Source organism: Protopterus annectens, chromosome 11.part0 (genome assembly GCF_019279795.1).
Source record: "Protopterus annectens isolate FY-2018-M chromosome 11.part0, PAN1.0, whole genome shotgun sequence".
NCBI classification, from domain to species: Eukaryota; Metazoa; Chordata; order Ceratodontiformes; family Protopteridae; genus Protopterus; species Protopterus annectens.
In genome coordinates, this window is record NC_056745.1 from 673,757,692 (window position 1) to 673,776,385 (window position 18,694).

Genomic DNA, 18,694 nt, shown 5'->3' on the forward strand with positions numbered 1-18,694 from the left:
CACACTCCTCAAAACCAAGGTGGAATCCTTCAAAGCCCCCGGGCCTGTGGAAAATACGGCCCAGACCGCAGAATCCTTTATAAACGCATTCTATGAACACCTTCAGGAATGCATGGATCATGCAATCCCAAATAAAACCAAGACCCAATCCTCCAAAGGCAGACGTCCTGTCTGGTGGACCCCAGCCATAAACAAACTATACAATAGAAGGAGGAAGCTACTACATGATAGAGCAAAATCCCAAAAAGGGAAGGCATCTCTGATCAGTATTAGCAAAAAACTACGGCACTCATAAAATCGTCTAAGGCCAGCTTTGAGAGAAAAATTGCACAGGACACTAAGGATAATCACAAGGCTTTCTTTAGTTATGTTAGGAACCTGGGTGGGAATTCCCAGATATGCTCAGAATTAGTCCAAAATGACAAAAATACACCAAATCCACAGACATTGCCAACATCCTAGCTGACAGGTTCAGCGCAAACTTCTCCCCTCCCCACCAAAAGGGCAAATATCTATCCCAGCAGAGTGCTGCCCACCTGACATCTCAGATGCTCAGGTAAGAGCCGCCGCAAAAAACACAGCATCAATGGGACCAGACGGTGTCCCGGGCTGCATCCTACATGAACTCCAAGAAGAGCTAAACCCAAACATAAAACTACTGTTCAATCTCAGCCTTACTACAGGATATGTACCCAAAGAGTGGCGTACAGCAACGGTGGTCCCTCTCCACAAAGGTGGTGCCTCAACGGATCCTGGAAACTATCGCCCCATAAGCCTGACTAGCTTGGTCTGCAAAGCCATAGAAAGGATCATCATGGACCTTATAAATAAAGATATTGGGGACCTACCGACACTGGATCCTACCCAGTTCAGCTTTGTTAAGGGCAGATCCTGCCTCTTAAACCTGGTCGATTTGATTTCTTTGAAACAGTCACCAAGGCCATTGATGAGGGGAAGGTGGTCCACACAGCCTACCTGGACCTCGCAAAAGCCTTTGATACAATACCCCACTCGAGCATTATAGATAAGCTCACCAGCTTAAATATAAACCCCTATGTCACTAGATGGGTTGCAAACTGGCTCAAGGACAGAACCCACATGATTAGAATTGCTGGAGCCATGTCAGACTCCAAACCAGTTACAAGTGGCGTCCCACAAGGCTCAGTCCTGGGACCTCTCTTGTTCGGTATATATTTCTCAGAGATACAGGCCAACACGGAAGGACTGTGGCTGACCAAGTTCACAGATGACTGCAAACTGGGCGCCATAATCGACTCCCCAGCTGACACAAGCATCCTCCGAAAGGGCCTCATAGAAACAGACAACTGGTGCCAGAGCCATGGCCTCAAGCTAAACGCCAAAAAGTGTATAGTCATCCCCTTTGGCAAAAACAAAGTGCCCACAAATTACCACATAAGTGGTAATCCATTAAGTATGGAAGAAGTAATTAGGGACCTGGGGACCCAAGTTGATAGCAATCTCTCATTTGACAACCACGTGGCCAAAGTGGTTAGAAAAACATCTTATATAGCCCACCTAATCATGAAGGGATTCACATCTAGATCAGGGGAGGTCATCGTGCCTCTTTACTCATCCCTCATCAGGCCCATAATTGAGTACAATGCCCCTTTTGGGATGTACCTTACCAGATACCTGCAGAAACTGGAAAGACCCCAAAAGTACCTCACCAAGAGGATCAAAGGGCTCAAACAGATGCCATATGCTGCCCGGTTAAAGAAACTCCAGCTCTACCGCCTGCTCAGAGGTGATCTGTGCCTGACGTATAAAGCCATGTCCAACCCAGAATTAATGGACATGCTGCACCTCAGAAAATCCAAATCCCATCGAGCTACGCAATCGAGAGACTTGAACCTCAGCACTGAAATAAATAGGACATGCTGGAGGGACAGATTCATAACCCAGAGGCTCCCTTCACTCTGGAATAAAATCCCAGTCCAGGTTAGGCAGAGTCCCTCATTGACTCTCTTCAAGAGGAATCTTGATGAGTGGATGGGGGATCATAGGTTTACCCCGGGTATCACTTCTGTGTCACTGTTAGACAGAGGCACAGTTTACTAACCTAGAAAAAGGGCATAGCAAAATTAATTTAAAATGGGTGGCGAAAGCCAAACACACACTGACTAGGCTTATAAATGCCCTAGGGCAGATAGCCTAGTATGAACCTATGAACCTATGAAGTGTTTATGTAAATACTTCTGTACACCAAAAAGACTGAGTACTATGTTCCCATGGCTACCTAGTGCTTGCTGTAGATGTAATGAGGGTGTGATTGGCTCCTGGGAGTACAGTAAGTTAGGACAATGTAGGGGCAGTTAAAGGTACTAGCAGAGGGATTCTGGCCTGAATGTATAAATCTTGATCAAGCTGATTATTTCTTCAGCACCTCTTTAAGGTGTGTATGGGAGGGCTTTCTTTTTAGTGATCATGTTGGCAGACAACAAGGCTATAGCTAGAAGATGGAAACAGTCAGACTGCCGTGCACTTCCTTCAAGTATGTTCAATAGTTTCTTATTTTAGTTTCTTGAAACTTATAATTTATACATTTACTTTTCCTCTTAGGGCTAAAAGTTAAACATGCAATCCTTTTAAGTTGACCTGCTTGATCTTTTCTCCTATAACAGTACCAAAACAGTGGAGTTATTCATATATACATTGTGAGTGTACGTGTGTATGCATATTTGTTTTTCGGTTTAAATCACTTGCAGCAAAACTTAGATACAACTGAATCTGCATTCACTGAAAGAATTTTCTTTTATAACTTACCCCAAGGTTTTGTGACCTCAGTGTTATTATACTAGTTAAAGGGTTGGAGGGGACAGGGCCTGCAGTATAGGTGTTGGGGGGGGGGTATCCACTCTTATAAATAAACGTTTTGTTAAGTGTTGGCTTGATTACACTTATATGTCTGTTTTATATACATACATACATATACATAGACATGTATGTATGCACATTTGTTTACACGTGCATGTGGCACATGCACCCACAAATGCATATGTGTAAGGGAAGTAAAAGTAAGAAAGCTCCTGCAATAGTTAAAAAGGAAACTTGAGCCTCATAATGCTAAAGATTCACAGCATCCAAAGACAGCTGAAAATGGTCGCTCAACAAATGAATGGACTGCAACTTGTACAAGACCAAAGTGATCATTTCTCTTTTAAAAGAATGACAAGTCCAGAAAATTTCAGAATAATTACATAACTCTTAACTCATTGTTGCAAATATGACTGCTTAAAACAGACACTGTAAATGGTCATGTATGTTTTATTTATTTCAGATAAAAAAAGACGTGGAGTTGCACCAGTCTTTGAGCAGTAAACTCAACTATTCATGCTTTAAGAAAATTACAGACATGTATCTTGATGACTTTGCTTCTCCTGGAGTTGAAGAAACCAAGCAGCAGAAAATCAAAATTGCATCTGCAGCAGATGTTGCTGTAAGGTTGAGTGCCATTGACACCCATCCCATGAACAAAGTCATGTCCTTTGGAAGCAGATATTTAAAAGAACACTTTACCCCCTGGATCCAGAATCAGGGAGGATGGGTAGGTGGAGTCAACTTGTTTACGTTGCAATTTAATAATCTCTTGTTTGTTTGGGTGAGAGTTGTAACATATTTTTCTTGCCTCAGAATGCATATAGCCACTTTCTGTGGTGAATTATAAGTGAAAAGAAATATTTAATGGTATCTTATTTTCTGGAAAAAAATCTACTGCATTCTCTTGTTGTGGATCAGAGCTACCATAATAACTTCAGGCAACTCTACCACAAGCTGAGGTCTGCCGTATGACCACTTTCAGACCTGACCATCCTTCCTCCTTCTCTACTGGGCTGACTTCACCTTACCTCAGATACCTTTATGTACTTGGTTTAAAGGTGACATGAGACTGTAGCATCTTCAGCTCTTTCTTGCCATGCTTACTGAAATACAGTGTATCACTCAGCACAAAGAGTGCATTTGTAGGTATGTTAATCACAGGCTTCAAACAGAGACTAGAGCAAATGCATAATTACCTAAGTGTGGACCCTTCTGCTTCATGTTTTCTGTAGTGTTTTTGTTACTTGGGTTATCGGAAAATGATTAGCTAGAATTCTGCAAATATATGCCTAGTATGGAGGTATAGGGCATGTAAGCCCCTGTTAAAGTTAGTCATTGTGCTTGCAGACATCAGTTATGGTATAAAGATTTCCACAGTTAACAGTGTACAGTTTGGAATTAGAACACAAAGACAGTAATTGCAGTATTTTGCCAGGGATTCAGTCCCAAGACAATCAGGGCCAGAAGTAAGGCCTACTTAACCAAAAGAAACACTAAAAGCCATTTTTAGTAAATCCACAGTATCTTCAGACTTCCGCAGTAGTTACGTGGAAGACCCTTCAAAAAAAAAAAAAAAAAGAGAAATGTAAGGAAAAACCAAGTGAGTTCAGCAACTCTTCTGGCATCCTAGGTCCAAGGACATCAGTTCTGCAGGGGCATTCAGCCAGCCCCAAACCATAATGCCTGTCACAGCCAAGGCCTTTGGCAGTGCACCCTCAGAAGCGACTAGACTATCAGCTCTTGGCACATCTCATAAATAAATGAGACTTGGACATCTGCTGCAAATCACAGATTGATTGTCAGACAAGGGGAGTATGTTGTCTCTCTGGTGATTGTCAAGGAGGTTGCCCATACTTTTAAAAAACAGAAGGACACCCCCATAGACTACCAAATCCTCTGTGGCTGCCCATCATTGAAAGATCAGACCTCTCAGGTCTATACCAAGCAAGAACTGCCATTTGGTGGGTCAAGCTGGTTCAGGGACTTTTTTCCAATTCCTACAAAGTTTAAAGCCTGATCAACCACAGCTGTCAATGTCTGGAGACCAACATTCCAAATGGAAAAAAGAACACTCTCTTGTGAGGACTCAAGACTCCTCAGATTTTGAGGAAGGAGTAAAGGAAGACCAAGGTTCTACATCACAGATGTCCTCCACTTATCATGTAACAAAGATATTGAGGATTCTTTGGCCTCTGACTCGCTACAAGTGGGCCTCTTCTTAATGAGGGCTAAATTTCCAGTGACAAATACATGGGACATTGGCTTCCCAGATAAGAGTTATAGACATTTTGGGATTCTATGACTTAGCCCACTCAAACCACTAGCTATTTCTTCTGTACAGGACACTTTTTTTGATGTTTTGATGCTACTTTCTTGGACTCAGACTGCCAACACCCCCACCCTCACCTCTATGACCTCAGCATTTCTGTGGGATATAGAACCCTCATATGTTTCTTTACAAAAAATCCCATTGGAAACATAGACACAGTGTCACTGTTCTTGAAGGCTTACTGTAGCCGAGGCGCTAGAGTGTATCGAATAAACCTTTGGATTTTACTGGCTTTTGTTGTTCTTTGGTGATATCAGTTCTATTTTGTTGTTTTCTTCTACAGTGTCACTGGAATCTGCTAAAAGAGCCAGGCTAGCTCCAGGACACAACACTTCCCTTAATTAGAGAAACATAGACTGCTATACAGATTTGGGTTGAATATATGTGCTTCTGCAATGCTAACATTAAATTGCCAAACTCAGATTTTAAAATATCAGACATACATCCTCAAGCAACTTATAAACAGTTTTGGGGGAGTGCAGGATAAAACTCAAAAGACTTCACTCCTTCATTGCAACTGCGTCTAGCCCATGGTGCAGAGGGATACAGCCCTTAGTGGCATGGGGGCTGGAGAGACTGGACAGGGAGGGATGGGAGTGAGCAGATGACATTAGCTTGCCCATACTGGGGGGGGTGCCCCTAGGCTTGCTGCATTTGCAGTATTAAGACTTTGGTGAGTTCCACACTGCAAATGGTATATTGTTTGGTGGGAGGTTGCACACGCATAGACAAGCACATTTACTTCTCAAGAGGCAGTGGTTGTGGAGCTCGCAGAGCTTCCGCAGGGTGGAAGGGAAGTTGGGGCACACTTCCTCACAGTAATGTGACATTGTACCAGCATCCACAATCTCTTCACTGGACCAGGACCTGGGCATGGGTTGAGTTGAGCATGGGGGAGGCTAAAGCTGGAACCAGTAGACCCAGAGAATGAGTTACAGGACTAGTGGCTGATGGTTATGTGCAGGAGGGGGAGCAAAAAAAAAAAAACTTCTTTGCCACTGGGGAAGCATACTTGTAGATGAGGTTATGATGCTGTAGTTGCAGCATCCAGGAATGTGGTGCTGTCAGGGTAAATAATCAGAACACGCTGGTGACCAAGGACCCAGTTCCTTTCAGTGGATGTGAAAACACAGCTCCCCATTGCATCCCTTCACAGGCAGCTGCTCTCTGGCCCCCATGTTTATAATATGTTCAAAAGCTGGAGGATATGGAAAAGACCATGAAGTCAGTGAGGTGTGCATTTTGCAATCCCCACCACCAGTATAAAAGGAACTGCCTTATTAGGGAAAAGCCCTACTACTAGAGGCATGATGAGGGCAAACAAGCCAAAGAGAGAGAAAGGCCACTCAAAAGAGAAAATAACAGTGTGATGACAGAGGGGAGGCATGGGGCCTCTCAAGGTCTTACCTTCAGCTGGGACCTGCAATGAAAACCTCCACCTCCTAATGTCAAAAACCCCACTGTGGCCTTTCCATAATCCACCTTTCCAACACAACCCCCAGGATAGGAGGCCAGCTGGCATATGCATCAAGCAGAAAATTTCCATATCCACAGACAAATGTGTTCACATTATAGTGTCTAGAAGATATCAATTTCAGTTCATGACCAGGCCACAGAAGAAGAAAAATCCATACTTGTCCAAAGATCAGGATCCCCTTGTAAAACCCATCCTGGCAGAAATGTTGACCTAAGGGGTGCCTCCAGGACAGGAAGGAAAAGGGCTGTCCTCAAGGCTGTTTCCGGTACAAAGAAGTGTAGCCCTTGGGGACCCACTCCAGATCTGTCAACACTAAAGAAATATCTAGCCTCCCTTCATGTCAGGGCAGGCAGATTCCCAACTGAGTTCCAGGTGACGGGGTTTGACTACCCCAGCAGTGGAGGAACCAGGCAGGGAGGAAGAGGAGTGAAAGAGCTAACCCACTTACCTCTCCCAGGTGAGCAGGGAGGCATTGCAAGCACTCAGGAACACGTTAAGCATTAAGAGCTTCCTGGTTGAGTCTGGGAAGCATCTCACCAACTGTGCCTTTTGGGGGGGGGGGTTTGAGATGCTTGGAAGAAATGCCTGCCGATGGGGCATTATCTGTTGACATGCCATTGCATGCATCTCTCGTAGGTCTCATTGGGTGCATGTGTTTTGGAGGGAGGAAACGAAGGAAAAACCCCGAACCACCCCGATGGGTGTCTGAATGACAGCCAAGTTGATGGGGAACAAATAGGCCGATTGACCATGGAAGGGACTGAGAACAGACAGTGGGAACAAAACGTTAAAAAAAAAAATAATCTGAAGTTGTTAATTTTCTTCCTATTCATCACTGATGGGTTCGGTTCTGAGCCTTCAGAACAGAGTCGGCCTAATACCAAGCTCGCATACACCAAAAACTCTCAAGCTAAACTGCTACCCACAATGCCCTTCTCCCAGTTACCTCAGATCTCGTTTGCCGCACAGCCATATAGCAGAGTTTCACTGAGCTCTCCAACTAAGTATTGCATTTTTCAAAATTTATACTATTTTTATGAGTTTTTCCTCTCAAACTATTCTATTTCTTGATATCTTTTTCAGCTCTACCCACTGGTATCCCTTTTTTGTACCATCATTAGTAAATGCCCTTTTTACCCTTGTGGTATTCTGAATACCATTGTTGGTATTTCCTCTCTCTCTTTTCTTTCTTTTCCTCACTCTGGTTAGTTGATGTCCTTCAAGGATGCATCTGCAGTCATCACATATGGGTTGTCCTGCCTCAGGCAGCCCTTCGGTCGGCCGGATTCCAAAGTCCTGGTCCGGCGTCGGCTGATGTCGCCCTTTCCCCGACGTCAGAGTGCCTGGGGTATAAAAACGTCAGCCGACGCCATCTTCCTCAGTCTTTCTTGCCGCGTGGTGCCCGAAGCAGAAGCAGTTCGCAAGTGCCGGTTGGCCAGCTCCTGTAATTCAGCTAAACCGAAGACTTCAAAAGCTAAGTACCCCGTTGGGGACACTTTCTTGCCTCAGCCGATGTCAGATAAAATTAATAATTGCTTAACTTGTGGGAAACAAATACCTCATATGGATTTCCACTCATATTGCCTACCTTGCCTAGGCCCAGACCACGACGTCTCGGCCTGTTCCGCCTGTGCTTCCTTCAACCGACGCACTCTAAGACGTCGGGCGGAGTTTGCAGAGGAATTTTTTGGGGCTAGTTTTGCTTACAATATGCCGTCGGAGACTCCGACTTCACATTTAATAAAGAAACGGAAGGACAAGGACCGACACACGCGGTCCGCGGTTTCAGCTGAAACCACGGCCAGGCTTACCGCGAGTGTCTCGGTTTCGGCTGAAACCGAGTCCTTGGTACTTCCGTCCACCGAAACCATACAACCAACACCCTCGGCCCCGGTGGCCACTACTGTATCGGTTATTGAATCTCCATTGGAATCTGGTGTCCAGGAACCTTCCGACACCATTCCCTTAGACAAAACTACACCAGCACGTGGTGCAGCCAGGCCTCCTGCATCCATGTCTATTAAGGCATTCTCTAGGGCTAAAGCTGCTAAACACTCAAAAACTATGCCTCCCAGGGTTATCCCTCAGGGACCCACTACAGGTTCTCAGATCCTTAGTCTAGCAGAGGACCTTATTTCATTAATCAGGGGCTCTCAGCCTCATCCAGACAGGGGCTCCCAACCTCCTACAGAAAAAAGGCCCAGGGTTGAGCCCTCTGATCCCCTCTCCTCAGATGAGGCCTCTGATGGCTCTGCTCTCTCGGACTACCAGGAGAAGGCTTTTTCGGCCTACGAGGATTCTGATGCAGAGGAATCTATCCCTTCGGCCTCCCCTCCTGAAGAGCTGTCTTTTGGGGAAACTCTGCACACTATGAGGGAGCATTTCCAATGGCAGGGCCAGGAATTTTCTGATTCCAGGAAGAGATTAAGGACCTTCTTGCATTTGCCTCAGCATAGACCTTTGGCTATTCCCCCTGTTTTGAATGTCATTGATGATGTGTACTCTTGAGTCTAGCACAACCCCTGACACTCTCCCTCTGGCTCCTGCCAAACCTGATAGGTATTACAGGGTCCTGGAATCGCATCTTTTCCTTTACAAGGCCCACTCTGCTGATCCAGAAACTATTTCCCAGGGCCCTAAAGGGGTTGCAGCTGTCACTACTAAAAATCCACTCCCCTCTGAAAGGGAGTCCAGGGCTTTAGAGCGATGGGGTAAAAAAGTGTATACTTCTGCTACCCTTTCTATGAGGGCTTTAAACTGTCAATTTCATATGATACAGTACCAAGAGTATTTGTTAGATGAATTGCATAAAAAACTGTCTTCACCTGAACCCCTAGATCGTAAATCACTTCAGGATCTGGTACATAACTCTCAACAGGTTAGCAACCATTTCTTGCAGTGTGGTTATGATGCATTGGAGGCTTCATGTAGGTCACCTATGACAGGTGCAGTCATATGTAGGCATGCTTGGCTGAAGGAACAATATCTGCCAGACCATGTTAAAGCAAAACTTCTGGATGCTCCACTGGAAAAGCAAAAGTTATTTGGCTCCACTGCTCAGGAGGTCTTAAAGAAATTTGAAGAAAAGGCAAAATCTGTACAAACGGTCAAAGATTTTATGCAAGTCCAACCACCAAGATTCAGCAGAAATTGGCCTTCCAAGAACTGGTCCTTTCCAGACACAGAGAGATTTCAGAGAGGCAAGAACAGGCGTGCCAGAAGTAGAGGGCAAGCTAGAGGCTCCTACAGAGGACGTCAATGGCAGCCTTCCAACCAGAGAAGTAGTGCAGGGCCTACAACTGCTGCACAAGGACAGACTCAATGACTTTACTTTGACACCGCCAACCAGGGCTCAATTGGAAGCACCTTTGGGCGGAAAGCTTTCCTTATTTTCAAAAAATTGGCACATTATTACAAGGGACAAATGGACACTACAAATAATAGACAAAGGATACAGGTTCCATTTCCACACATTACCGAAAAGAAAAGGCATGCCAGACCTGCCACCAAATCAAAGGGCAGAGGCTTTGAAACAAATCTCCAACTTAATGCAAATGAAAGCAATAGAAAAGGTTCCTCTCTCAGAACAAGGCCAAGGATTTTATTCCAGACTCTTCCTTGTTCCAAGAAAAGAAAAGCAATGGAGGCCTATTCTCGACTTGTCCGCACTAAATACTTATCTCATTGTGCCAAAATTCAAAATGCTGACTCTACAGCAACTCCTTCCCATGCTGGGCAAGGGGTCTTGGCTGGTAACTCTGGACCTCAAGGAGGCATACCTGCATGTCCCTATCAGACAAAGCTGCAGAAGACACCTCAGATTTCTTGCAGGTTCAGAGCATTATCAATTCTCAGCATTGCCCTTTGGCTTATCTACTGCGCCCAGAGTATTCACGAAATGCCTGGCATCAGTAATTGCACACTGCAGACTTCAGGGGATGCAAATATACCCGTATCTGGACGACTGCCTTATACAAGCGGACAGCCAACAAATTTTGGTAAAACACTTGAATTATGCCATCTACCTACTTCAGGCCTTGGGATATACAGTCAACATTCACAAGTCAAGACTTGTACCATCCCAAAGAATAACATTTCTGGGTGCAAATCTAGACACAACCACCCAAATGGCTTTCCTCACAGAAGAAAAACAAAGTAAACTACCGGATTATTTCAAAAACCTGTCAAGACAAACTCAGCTGACTGCAAGGAAAATCCTGCAGGCCCTGGGTTACATGGCTTCTTGCATTCTTCTGATTCCTCAAGCAAGGCTACATATGAGGAAACTACAATGGTACCTAAGGAGTCTATGGACTCAGCACAGTCACAGCTTGGAAACTTTGATGCCACTCATCCCATGCCTTCAAAGGGAATTTCTGTGGTGGGCTCAAGCAAGCCAGTCAAACAGGTGTCTGCCCTTCAGCAAGCCAATAGCCAGCCAAACCATTACAATGGACGCTTCAGACCACGGACGGGGAGCGCACATGGAGGGAAGGTGCATTCAAGGACTATGGTCACAAAAAGAGCTACGCATGCACATAAACCAAAAGGAAATGCTGGCAGTGATACATGCAATTGAGGCCTTCAAGTTATTTCTACATCAAGGCCACCTGCTAATAAGGACAGACAACACTACAGTTATGTGGTACATAAACAAGCAAGGAGGCACCCATTCCTACCCTCTTTGCAGACTGGCAATGAATCTATGGGAACTTTCCTTGACACTCAATATACAGCTGCAATCCCAGTTTTTGCCAGGAAAGGACAGTATACTGGCGGACAGCTTAAGCAGGAACATCATGGATGCACACGAATGGATGCTGCACCCAGACATCTTCCATCAGATAACACAATCATGGGGGAGACCGGACATAGACCTCTTTGCCTCCCCACACAATCATCAGCTGGAGAAATTCTGCTCAAGGACATACCACCCACAAGCATGGAAAGTGGACGCGCTCTCTTTCAGTTGGAGAACTCTAACAGTGTATGCATTCCCACCTCTTCCATTAATGACCAAGGTCTTACTGAAGATCAGGGCAGAGCAGCCAAGAGTGATTCTGATAGCTCCGGACTGGCCAAGACAGCACTGGTACCCATTGCTAAAGAGCATGTCACGGACGAAACCATGGCTTCTTCCACAATGGCCGCTTCTCCTGACACAGCACAATTACAAAACTCTGCATTCCAACCTGAAAACATTACAACTAGCTGCCTGGAAAATACCTTGACTCATCACCAGGATAAGCTATCCAAGAGAGTGAATGATATCATCATGGAAGCTCGCAGCCCTTCTACAAGAAAGGCATACTCAGCAAAACGGAAAAGATTTCATACCTGGAGCACCTCAAAGGGCCTAGATGTAACAGTTATGAGCATGGCACATATCCTGGAATATTTAGCAGAAATGCTCCACAATGGTCTGTCTTACTCTTCCATTAAAATCCATGCTTCAGAAATGTCAGCAGAGTACAATACTGATCCACCTGTCTTCTCTCATCCTCTCCTAAGACAGTTTCTAAGAGGAATTAAAAACATTAATCCCCCAAGGAATCCACCAGTGCCTACTTGGGACCTTAACTTCGTGTTGGAAAAACTAACACTACCTCCCTTTGAACCAGCAGCATCTGCAGAACTACAGTTCCTGTCTTGGAAGACTGCTTTCCTTCTGGCCATAACCTCAGCAAGAAGAGTATCTGAGTTACAGGCCCTCATGGCAGTGCAGCCATTTCTTATCTTTCATCAAGACAGAGTCTCTTTGAGAACCAATCCTTCATTTATGCCAAAGGTGGTATCCAGGGTCTCATTAAACCAAGCTATTCACCTGCCTACCTTCTTTCCAAATCCACAAAACAAAGGAGAGAAGCTTCTGCGCACCCTGGACATACACAGACAATTGCGCTACTACTTGGACAGAACTAAAAGTAACAGAAAAACTGACCAGCTGTTTGTAGCATATGCTGCTAGTGCACAAGGAAAAGCAATTTCAAAACAGACAATTTCTAAATGGATAGGAAACTGCATTCGTTTTTGTTACTCCTTTCATGGAAAAACTGTGCCAGCTAACATTAGACCTCATTCGACCAGAGCCACAGCCACCTCCACAGCCTTCTTAAGAGGGGTGGCTACCAAGGACATTTTAGAAGCTGCTAAATGGAGCTCCGTGCATACATTTTCCAAGCATTACAATTTACCTTTATATTCCAGATCCAGAGCAGGCTTTGCTACAGCAGTCCTGCAGGGCATTTTAGCTACACCATCCTTTACATAGAGCCTCCACCCCCAGATTGGCTATGGTATTCTACCCATATGTGATGACTGCAGATGCATCCTTGAAGGACATAGTACAGTTTTGTACCTACCATAAATGTAGATGTCCGATAGGTATGCATCTGCAGTCAGGTTTACCCTCCCTCCTTCCCCTCTGTGGTATTTATTGGGTACTTATCCCTCTCATAGCTTAATGGGGTGATCTATTACATCTGGGGCAAGAAAAACTGAGGAAGATGGCGTCTGCTGACGTTTTTATACCCCAGGCGCTCTGACGTCGGGGAAAGGGCGACATCAGCCGACGCCGGACCAGGACTTTGGAATCCGGCCGACCGAAGGGCTGCCTGAAGCAGGACAACCCATATGTGATGACTGCAGATGCATACCTATTGGACATCTACATTTATGGTAGGTACAAAACTGTACTTTTTCTTGTGGTATGTCTGAAAAGAAAGGGACTTTGGGGTTTAAGCATTGCTCTTCCTGCAATGGTAAACTCCCCAATAGCGATCTACATGAGAAATGTGTATATTGTTTGGGGGTACCACACTTATCTGTGAAACCTCCCTGTGACATTTGTGCCAGTTTCAGTCAGCAGATGCTGAATGAAAGAAGGAATAAACTAATTCTCAAAGGCCTGCTTCCTTCTCCTTTTTCTGAGGCTTTCTCTGTGTCGGAGGTCTCAACCCCTCCATCTATGGACAAAAAAAGTCCTCGTTCTGACCCTTCTTCACTGGCCGGTGATAGGGGAAAGCCTCATAAGCGTAAGGCCCATAAGACTTCCATGGAGCACAGGATTGCCTCCTCGGTTCCGACCACCTTTGCTCCGAGCTCGGCTTCAGTGGTCCCTACTGAGATTGTTCCGACTTCCTCGTTGGCACCGCTCTCAGCACTGAAGGTTACAGTTCCTACCGTGGTCTCGGCTCTGGCCATATTGCCTGCCATTACCTCGGCACCAACATCCCCCATCTCTGTTCCGAGATCGGTATCGATGACCTCTTCTGAGCCGATAATGACTTTCACTCCAGCTAGTGCTTCAGCTCCAAGCTCATTCTCGGCGCTGATAATCCCCTTTTGCCTGTGTCAAAACTGGAAGCCTCGGTGCCGACTTTTACTACACCACAGACCCAGTACTCCACGTCTTTGGATCCGCTTGCTGGACAAGCCTTTAGCCCCTTTTTGGACCGACCTGACTCTCCCTCAGGTATGTCGGTAAGGTCCACCAGGAGCTTATCCGAGTTGGATGTGGTGCGCCTCTTTGATCAGCTGCTGACAGCCGGGGGGATTACAAATTTTCCTAGAACCCAACCTACTCCAGGTTTTGGGTCCATTGTCCCTGTGTCTCCTTCGTATTCTCCTCCCTTGGACCCTTCAGTTCCGAGGCCAATAGCTCTGACATCTGCGGAAGGGCTCCTTTCCTCAGCGCCAACAGTGACCTTGTCTGAGGCTCCTAGGCCCCTTTGGGTGTCGGTTTCTTCAGAACCAACCCTTCCTCAATCTCATGCTGGGGGGGGGGGTGGAACCCTCGGTTCCGGGTACAGCTCCGGTTGTTTTGCCAGCTCTGTCTTCAGATCCGAGGGTGACTCCCACCCCAGTTTTGCTTGAGGCTCCATTCCCGGGAGCGGGCTGCGACTCCGGTTCCAAAATTGTCTTCCTCGGTTCCGGGCTCCCATTCCTCTTCTTTGGATGCTCCCACTGAAGAACCCCCTTGGAAACAGATGTGTAAGAGGAAACACATGGACTCACCGGAGGAGTCCCTCACTGAAGACACAGACTGCGATAATGAGGAAGGGTCCCCCTGGTCACCCCCTGACGAAGTCTCCTTTGGAGACAGCCTGGAAATTTTGAGGCAGAGGGGTTGACTGGAAGCCCTCCAACCCTTCCTCAGAGGAATCCGTATTCCTGCAGGCCTTCCACTCTCGGGACCAGACAAAATACTCTCCCCTGCAGAGGATCAACCCCATTGGTCTAGAGGCTTACCAGTAGATGCTATGGGGGTGGTGGCTGCCACGAAAAAGGACCTTGCGAAAGAAAGTCCTGCTGTCCACCCACCCAACAGAGAGTCCCGGGTGGTGGACAGATAAGGGAAGCAAGGTTTTTATTCAGCGACCTTTGTTGTTAGCTCTCTGAACTTTTTGGTGCATTTTACAAGGCTCCAAAGAGATCTCATCACTGAACTCTCTGGAACCCTCACGGATCAGGTTTTGAACCGGGCATGTGACAAAGTTGCTTCCCAACTTGCCACCCAAGAGTCTATTTCCAACTTGTCCATGAGGTTGCTATCCCACGCAACTGAAGGGGTGGCTAGATCTGCGGGTCCAGGCGTAGTTATGAGATGCCATGCCTCGATGCACATTTGTGACCTTGCGGACTCCTTCAAGTCCTCCATTGAACCATCAGCTTTGTTCGGTTCTAAAGTGAAGGACACGTTAGCCAAGTGCAAGCAGGACGGAAAAACCTTGTCTGTGTTGGCCTACATTTTTCCAAGCCTCAGCGCTCCTTTTCAAGGAAGCAGAGGAGTGGAAAGATGTGGCATAAAAAATCTCAATGCCCTTTCCGTAGTACACATGATGAGGACTCCCCCAGAGGCAGAGGGGGTTCCAATAATGGAAGATGCTCCTTTTGGGGCAGAGGGGGGTCCCCGAAATCAGGACTTCAGAGATTCTTTCTCCGGATGACCGTATCAGTGCTCCTGAAGCATTGCCTGATTGCTTTCCTCTGGAAGCAGTCGGGGATTGTTTCTCTCTGCACCAAGCTGCCTGGCACTCTTATTATAAATGATCAGTGGGTGCAGAGAATAATTTCCAGAGGTTACTACATCCCTCTAATCTCCTATCCAAGACCCCCAAAATCCCTTTGCGATGTTCCACCCAGTCAAAGGGAAGAGGCAGCTTCAGAAATAGCAAAGCTGTGTATAAAATGAGTCATCCAACAAGTCCCCCCAGACCAGTGCAGATCCAAGTTTTACTCAAGATTCTTTTTGGTGCCAAAAAAGACCGGGGACTGGAGACCCATTCTGGATCTCAGCCAAATAAACAAGTCAGTAGATCAGAGCAAATTCAGCATGGTCACAATACAATCCATCCTCCCATTTCTTCGGGAGGGTGTGTGTATGTGCTAGCTAGACCTCATGGATGCGTATTACCATATGAAAATGGACAAGCGCTCCAAGAGTCTGCTTCGCTTATGGCTGGGAGCCAATCATTAGCAATTCAGAGCCCTGCCATTCAGTCTCTCAACGGCCCCCAGAGTGTTCACGAAATGCCTAGCAGTGGTGACAGCTTATATGAGACTTCAGGGATTACAGGTGTTTCTGTATCTAGACGATTGGCTCCTCTCCGCACCCACTAAGCACCTACTGGTCAGGGCCCTCCATTACACTCTAGCACTAGTGGAGTTTCTAGCCATCACCATACACTGGGAAAAATCCAACCTTCATCCCACCCAGCAGTTGGAATTTATAGGGGCAGTATTCAACACTCAAACAAGCCAAGTCTCTCTTCCCCCTCACAGACTTCAAAGATTAAATTTACAAGTTCAGGTGATACTCTGTCGAAGGAAGGTGTCTGCAAGGGAAGCTCTACAGGCTCTGGGGTCCATTGCGGCAGCCACCCCAATTGTTCCCCTAGCCAGATTGCGCATGAGACTACTATAATGGCTCCTTTTGTCACAGTGGGTATCCAGTCTTCATCCCCCTGAGCTCACAGATCCTCATCACCAACTCCTGCAAACAAGATCTCCTCTGGTGAATGAGAACAGATGAAAATCCTTGGTGTCGCCCCTTCCAGACTCCCCAACCCAATGCCACGGTGACCTTGGATGCTTTCCTAATAGGGTGGTGAGGCCACTTCCAGGGAAAGACAGTCCAAGGCACGTGGTCCAGTCTAGAGTTCAACTTGCATATCAATGTCCTGGCGTTAAGAGCGTTGCTGTTAGCGTTGCAGGCACTTCATCCACTCCTTCCGTCGGGAATGATTGCAATCCAGTCGGACAATATGTCCATCGTCTGGTACATAAACAAACAGGGAGGGACCAAATCCTATCCCTTATGTCACGAGGCCATGAGAATTTGGCATTGGGTGATAGCTTCCAACTGCTTTCTAATCGCAGCGCATATCCCGGGAAGCTCCAATGAGATTGCGGACAGAGTGAGCAGATGCATCCTCCGTCCACACTATTGGTCTCTCAATCCGAACGTGACAGCAGAGATCTTCAGCTGTTGGGGCCAGCCTTGCTGTGATCTTTTCACTTCCCCATTAAACAAAAAATGCAGCAGCTACTTTGCCCTCTTTCCCCCAGACAGGGAGTCACAGAGAGATGCTTTGACTCACGATTGGCCCACGGGTCTCCTATATGCTTATCCTCCGATACCGATACCTCTGATACCCCTATTTCTAAGAAAAGCTATTTGGTTGAGATGCAAAGTGATCCTCATTGCCCCTTTCTGGCCTCATCAAGTGTGGTTTCCCTTCCTCTGACCTCACCTGTTACAACCTCCTTGGATCCTGGACACTCATCAGGACCTCATATCTCACCCACAAGGGCTGACTCCCCCAAATATATCCACTCTTAAGCTGACAGCTTGGCTTCTCCACTTCATTTAGTTGCCAGGCAGGAATCCCTTTCCTCATCTGTCCATGATATTATTCTGGCCTCCCATAAACCATCCACCAGAAAACTTTACAGAGAAAAATGGAAAAGATTCACTATCTGGTCACATAATCAGATGCTAAATCCCTTTTCAACCCCTATAGCTGCTGTTCTTTACTATCTTTGAATTGTTTGACAATGGGGCATCAGCTTCCACCATTCAAGTCCATTTAGCAGCTATTTCCTATTTCCATAATGGTTCAGATGGAGTCCCTCTTATTTCCACCCGACTTTGCAAGGCTTTTCTCAAGGGAATTTTCCATAGCAGACCTCCTATCAGGCAGCCTGTGGAGGCATGAAATCTCTCCTGGGTTCTCCAGTCTCTCTTTAACCCCCCCCCCCCCTTTGAGCTGGCTGTGACATGTGATCTAAAATTCCTGTCATGGAAATCTTTGTTTTTGGTGGCAGTCACTTTAGCCAGATGGATATCTGAATTACAAGCCTTATGCATCAAGAGCCCGTACCTGACCTTCCATAAGGACAGAATATCACATTGTAACATTCCATCTTTTCTCCCCAAGGTGGTTTCCGACTTCTCTATTAACCAGTTCATTGAGCTTCCTGTATTTTTTCCAAATTATTCAAACAAGGGAGAATAATGCCTGCATTCATTGGACGTTCTTAGACAGCTACATTTCTACCTGGACAGAACTAAGACCTTTCGCAAGTCGGACCAACTTTTAATTTCATTTTCTGGTCCTAGAATGGGGTGTGCTGTATCTAAAGTTACCTTGTCAAAATGGCTCAGAGAATGCATTACCTTCTCATATTCTCTTACGAATGAATCCAAGCCTGCTCAAATCAAAGCTCACTCAACTAGGGCTATCACAGCTTCTGTTGCCTTCCACTCCAGGGCCTCTATGGATGACATCTGTGCAGCAGCCATTTGGGCTAAACCCCATACCTTCATCAAGCATTACAAATTAGATCTGATCTCCAGGGGAAGAGCAGCCTTTTGCTCAATGGTTCTCAGGAATGTTCTTCCATAAGGGCCACCCAGGTTCTCCAAGTAGCTTGGAATTCTGTCCCATCAGTGATGAATAGGAAGAAGATTAACAACTTCAGATAAAGAACTTGTGTCTTATAACATTCCATCTGAGTTGTTGATCTTCTTCCAATCATCACACCCT

General features: G+C 46.1%; 1 protein-coding gene across 3 annotated transcripts in view; it reads left to right on the forward strand.

Annotated features, from left to right (window-relative positions):
• BCL2L14 (BCL2 like 14) overlaps window positions 1–18,694 on the forward strand; it is a 554,792-nt gene that overhangs the window by 513,616 nt on the left and 22,482 nt on the right. For all 3 annotated transcript variants that reach the window (XM_044088128.1, XM_044088125.1, XM_044088126.1), the window contains exon 5: window positions 3,299–3,565. In XM_044088128.1, coding sequence (XP_043944063.1) covers window positions 3,299–3,565 — 267 coding nt within the window. The remainder of the gene's footprint in view (window positions 1–3,298; window positions 3,566–18,694) is intronic.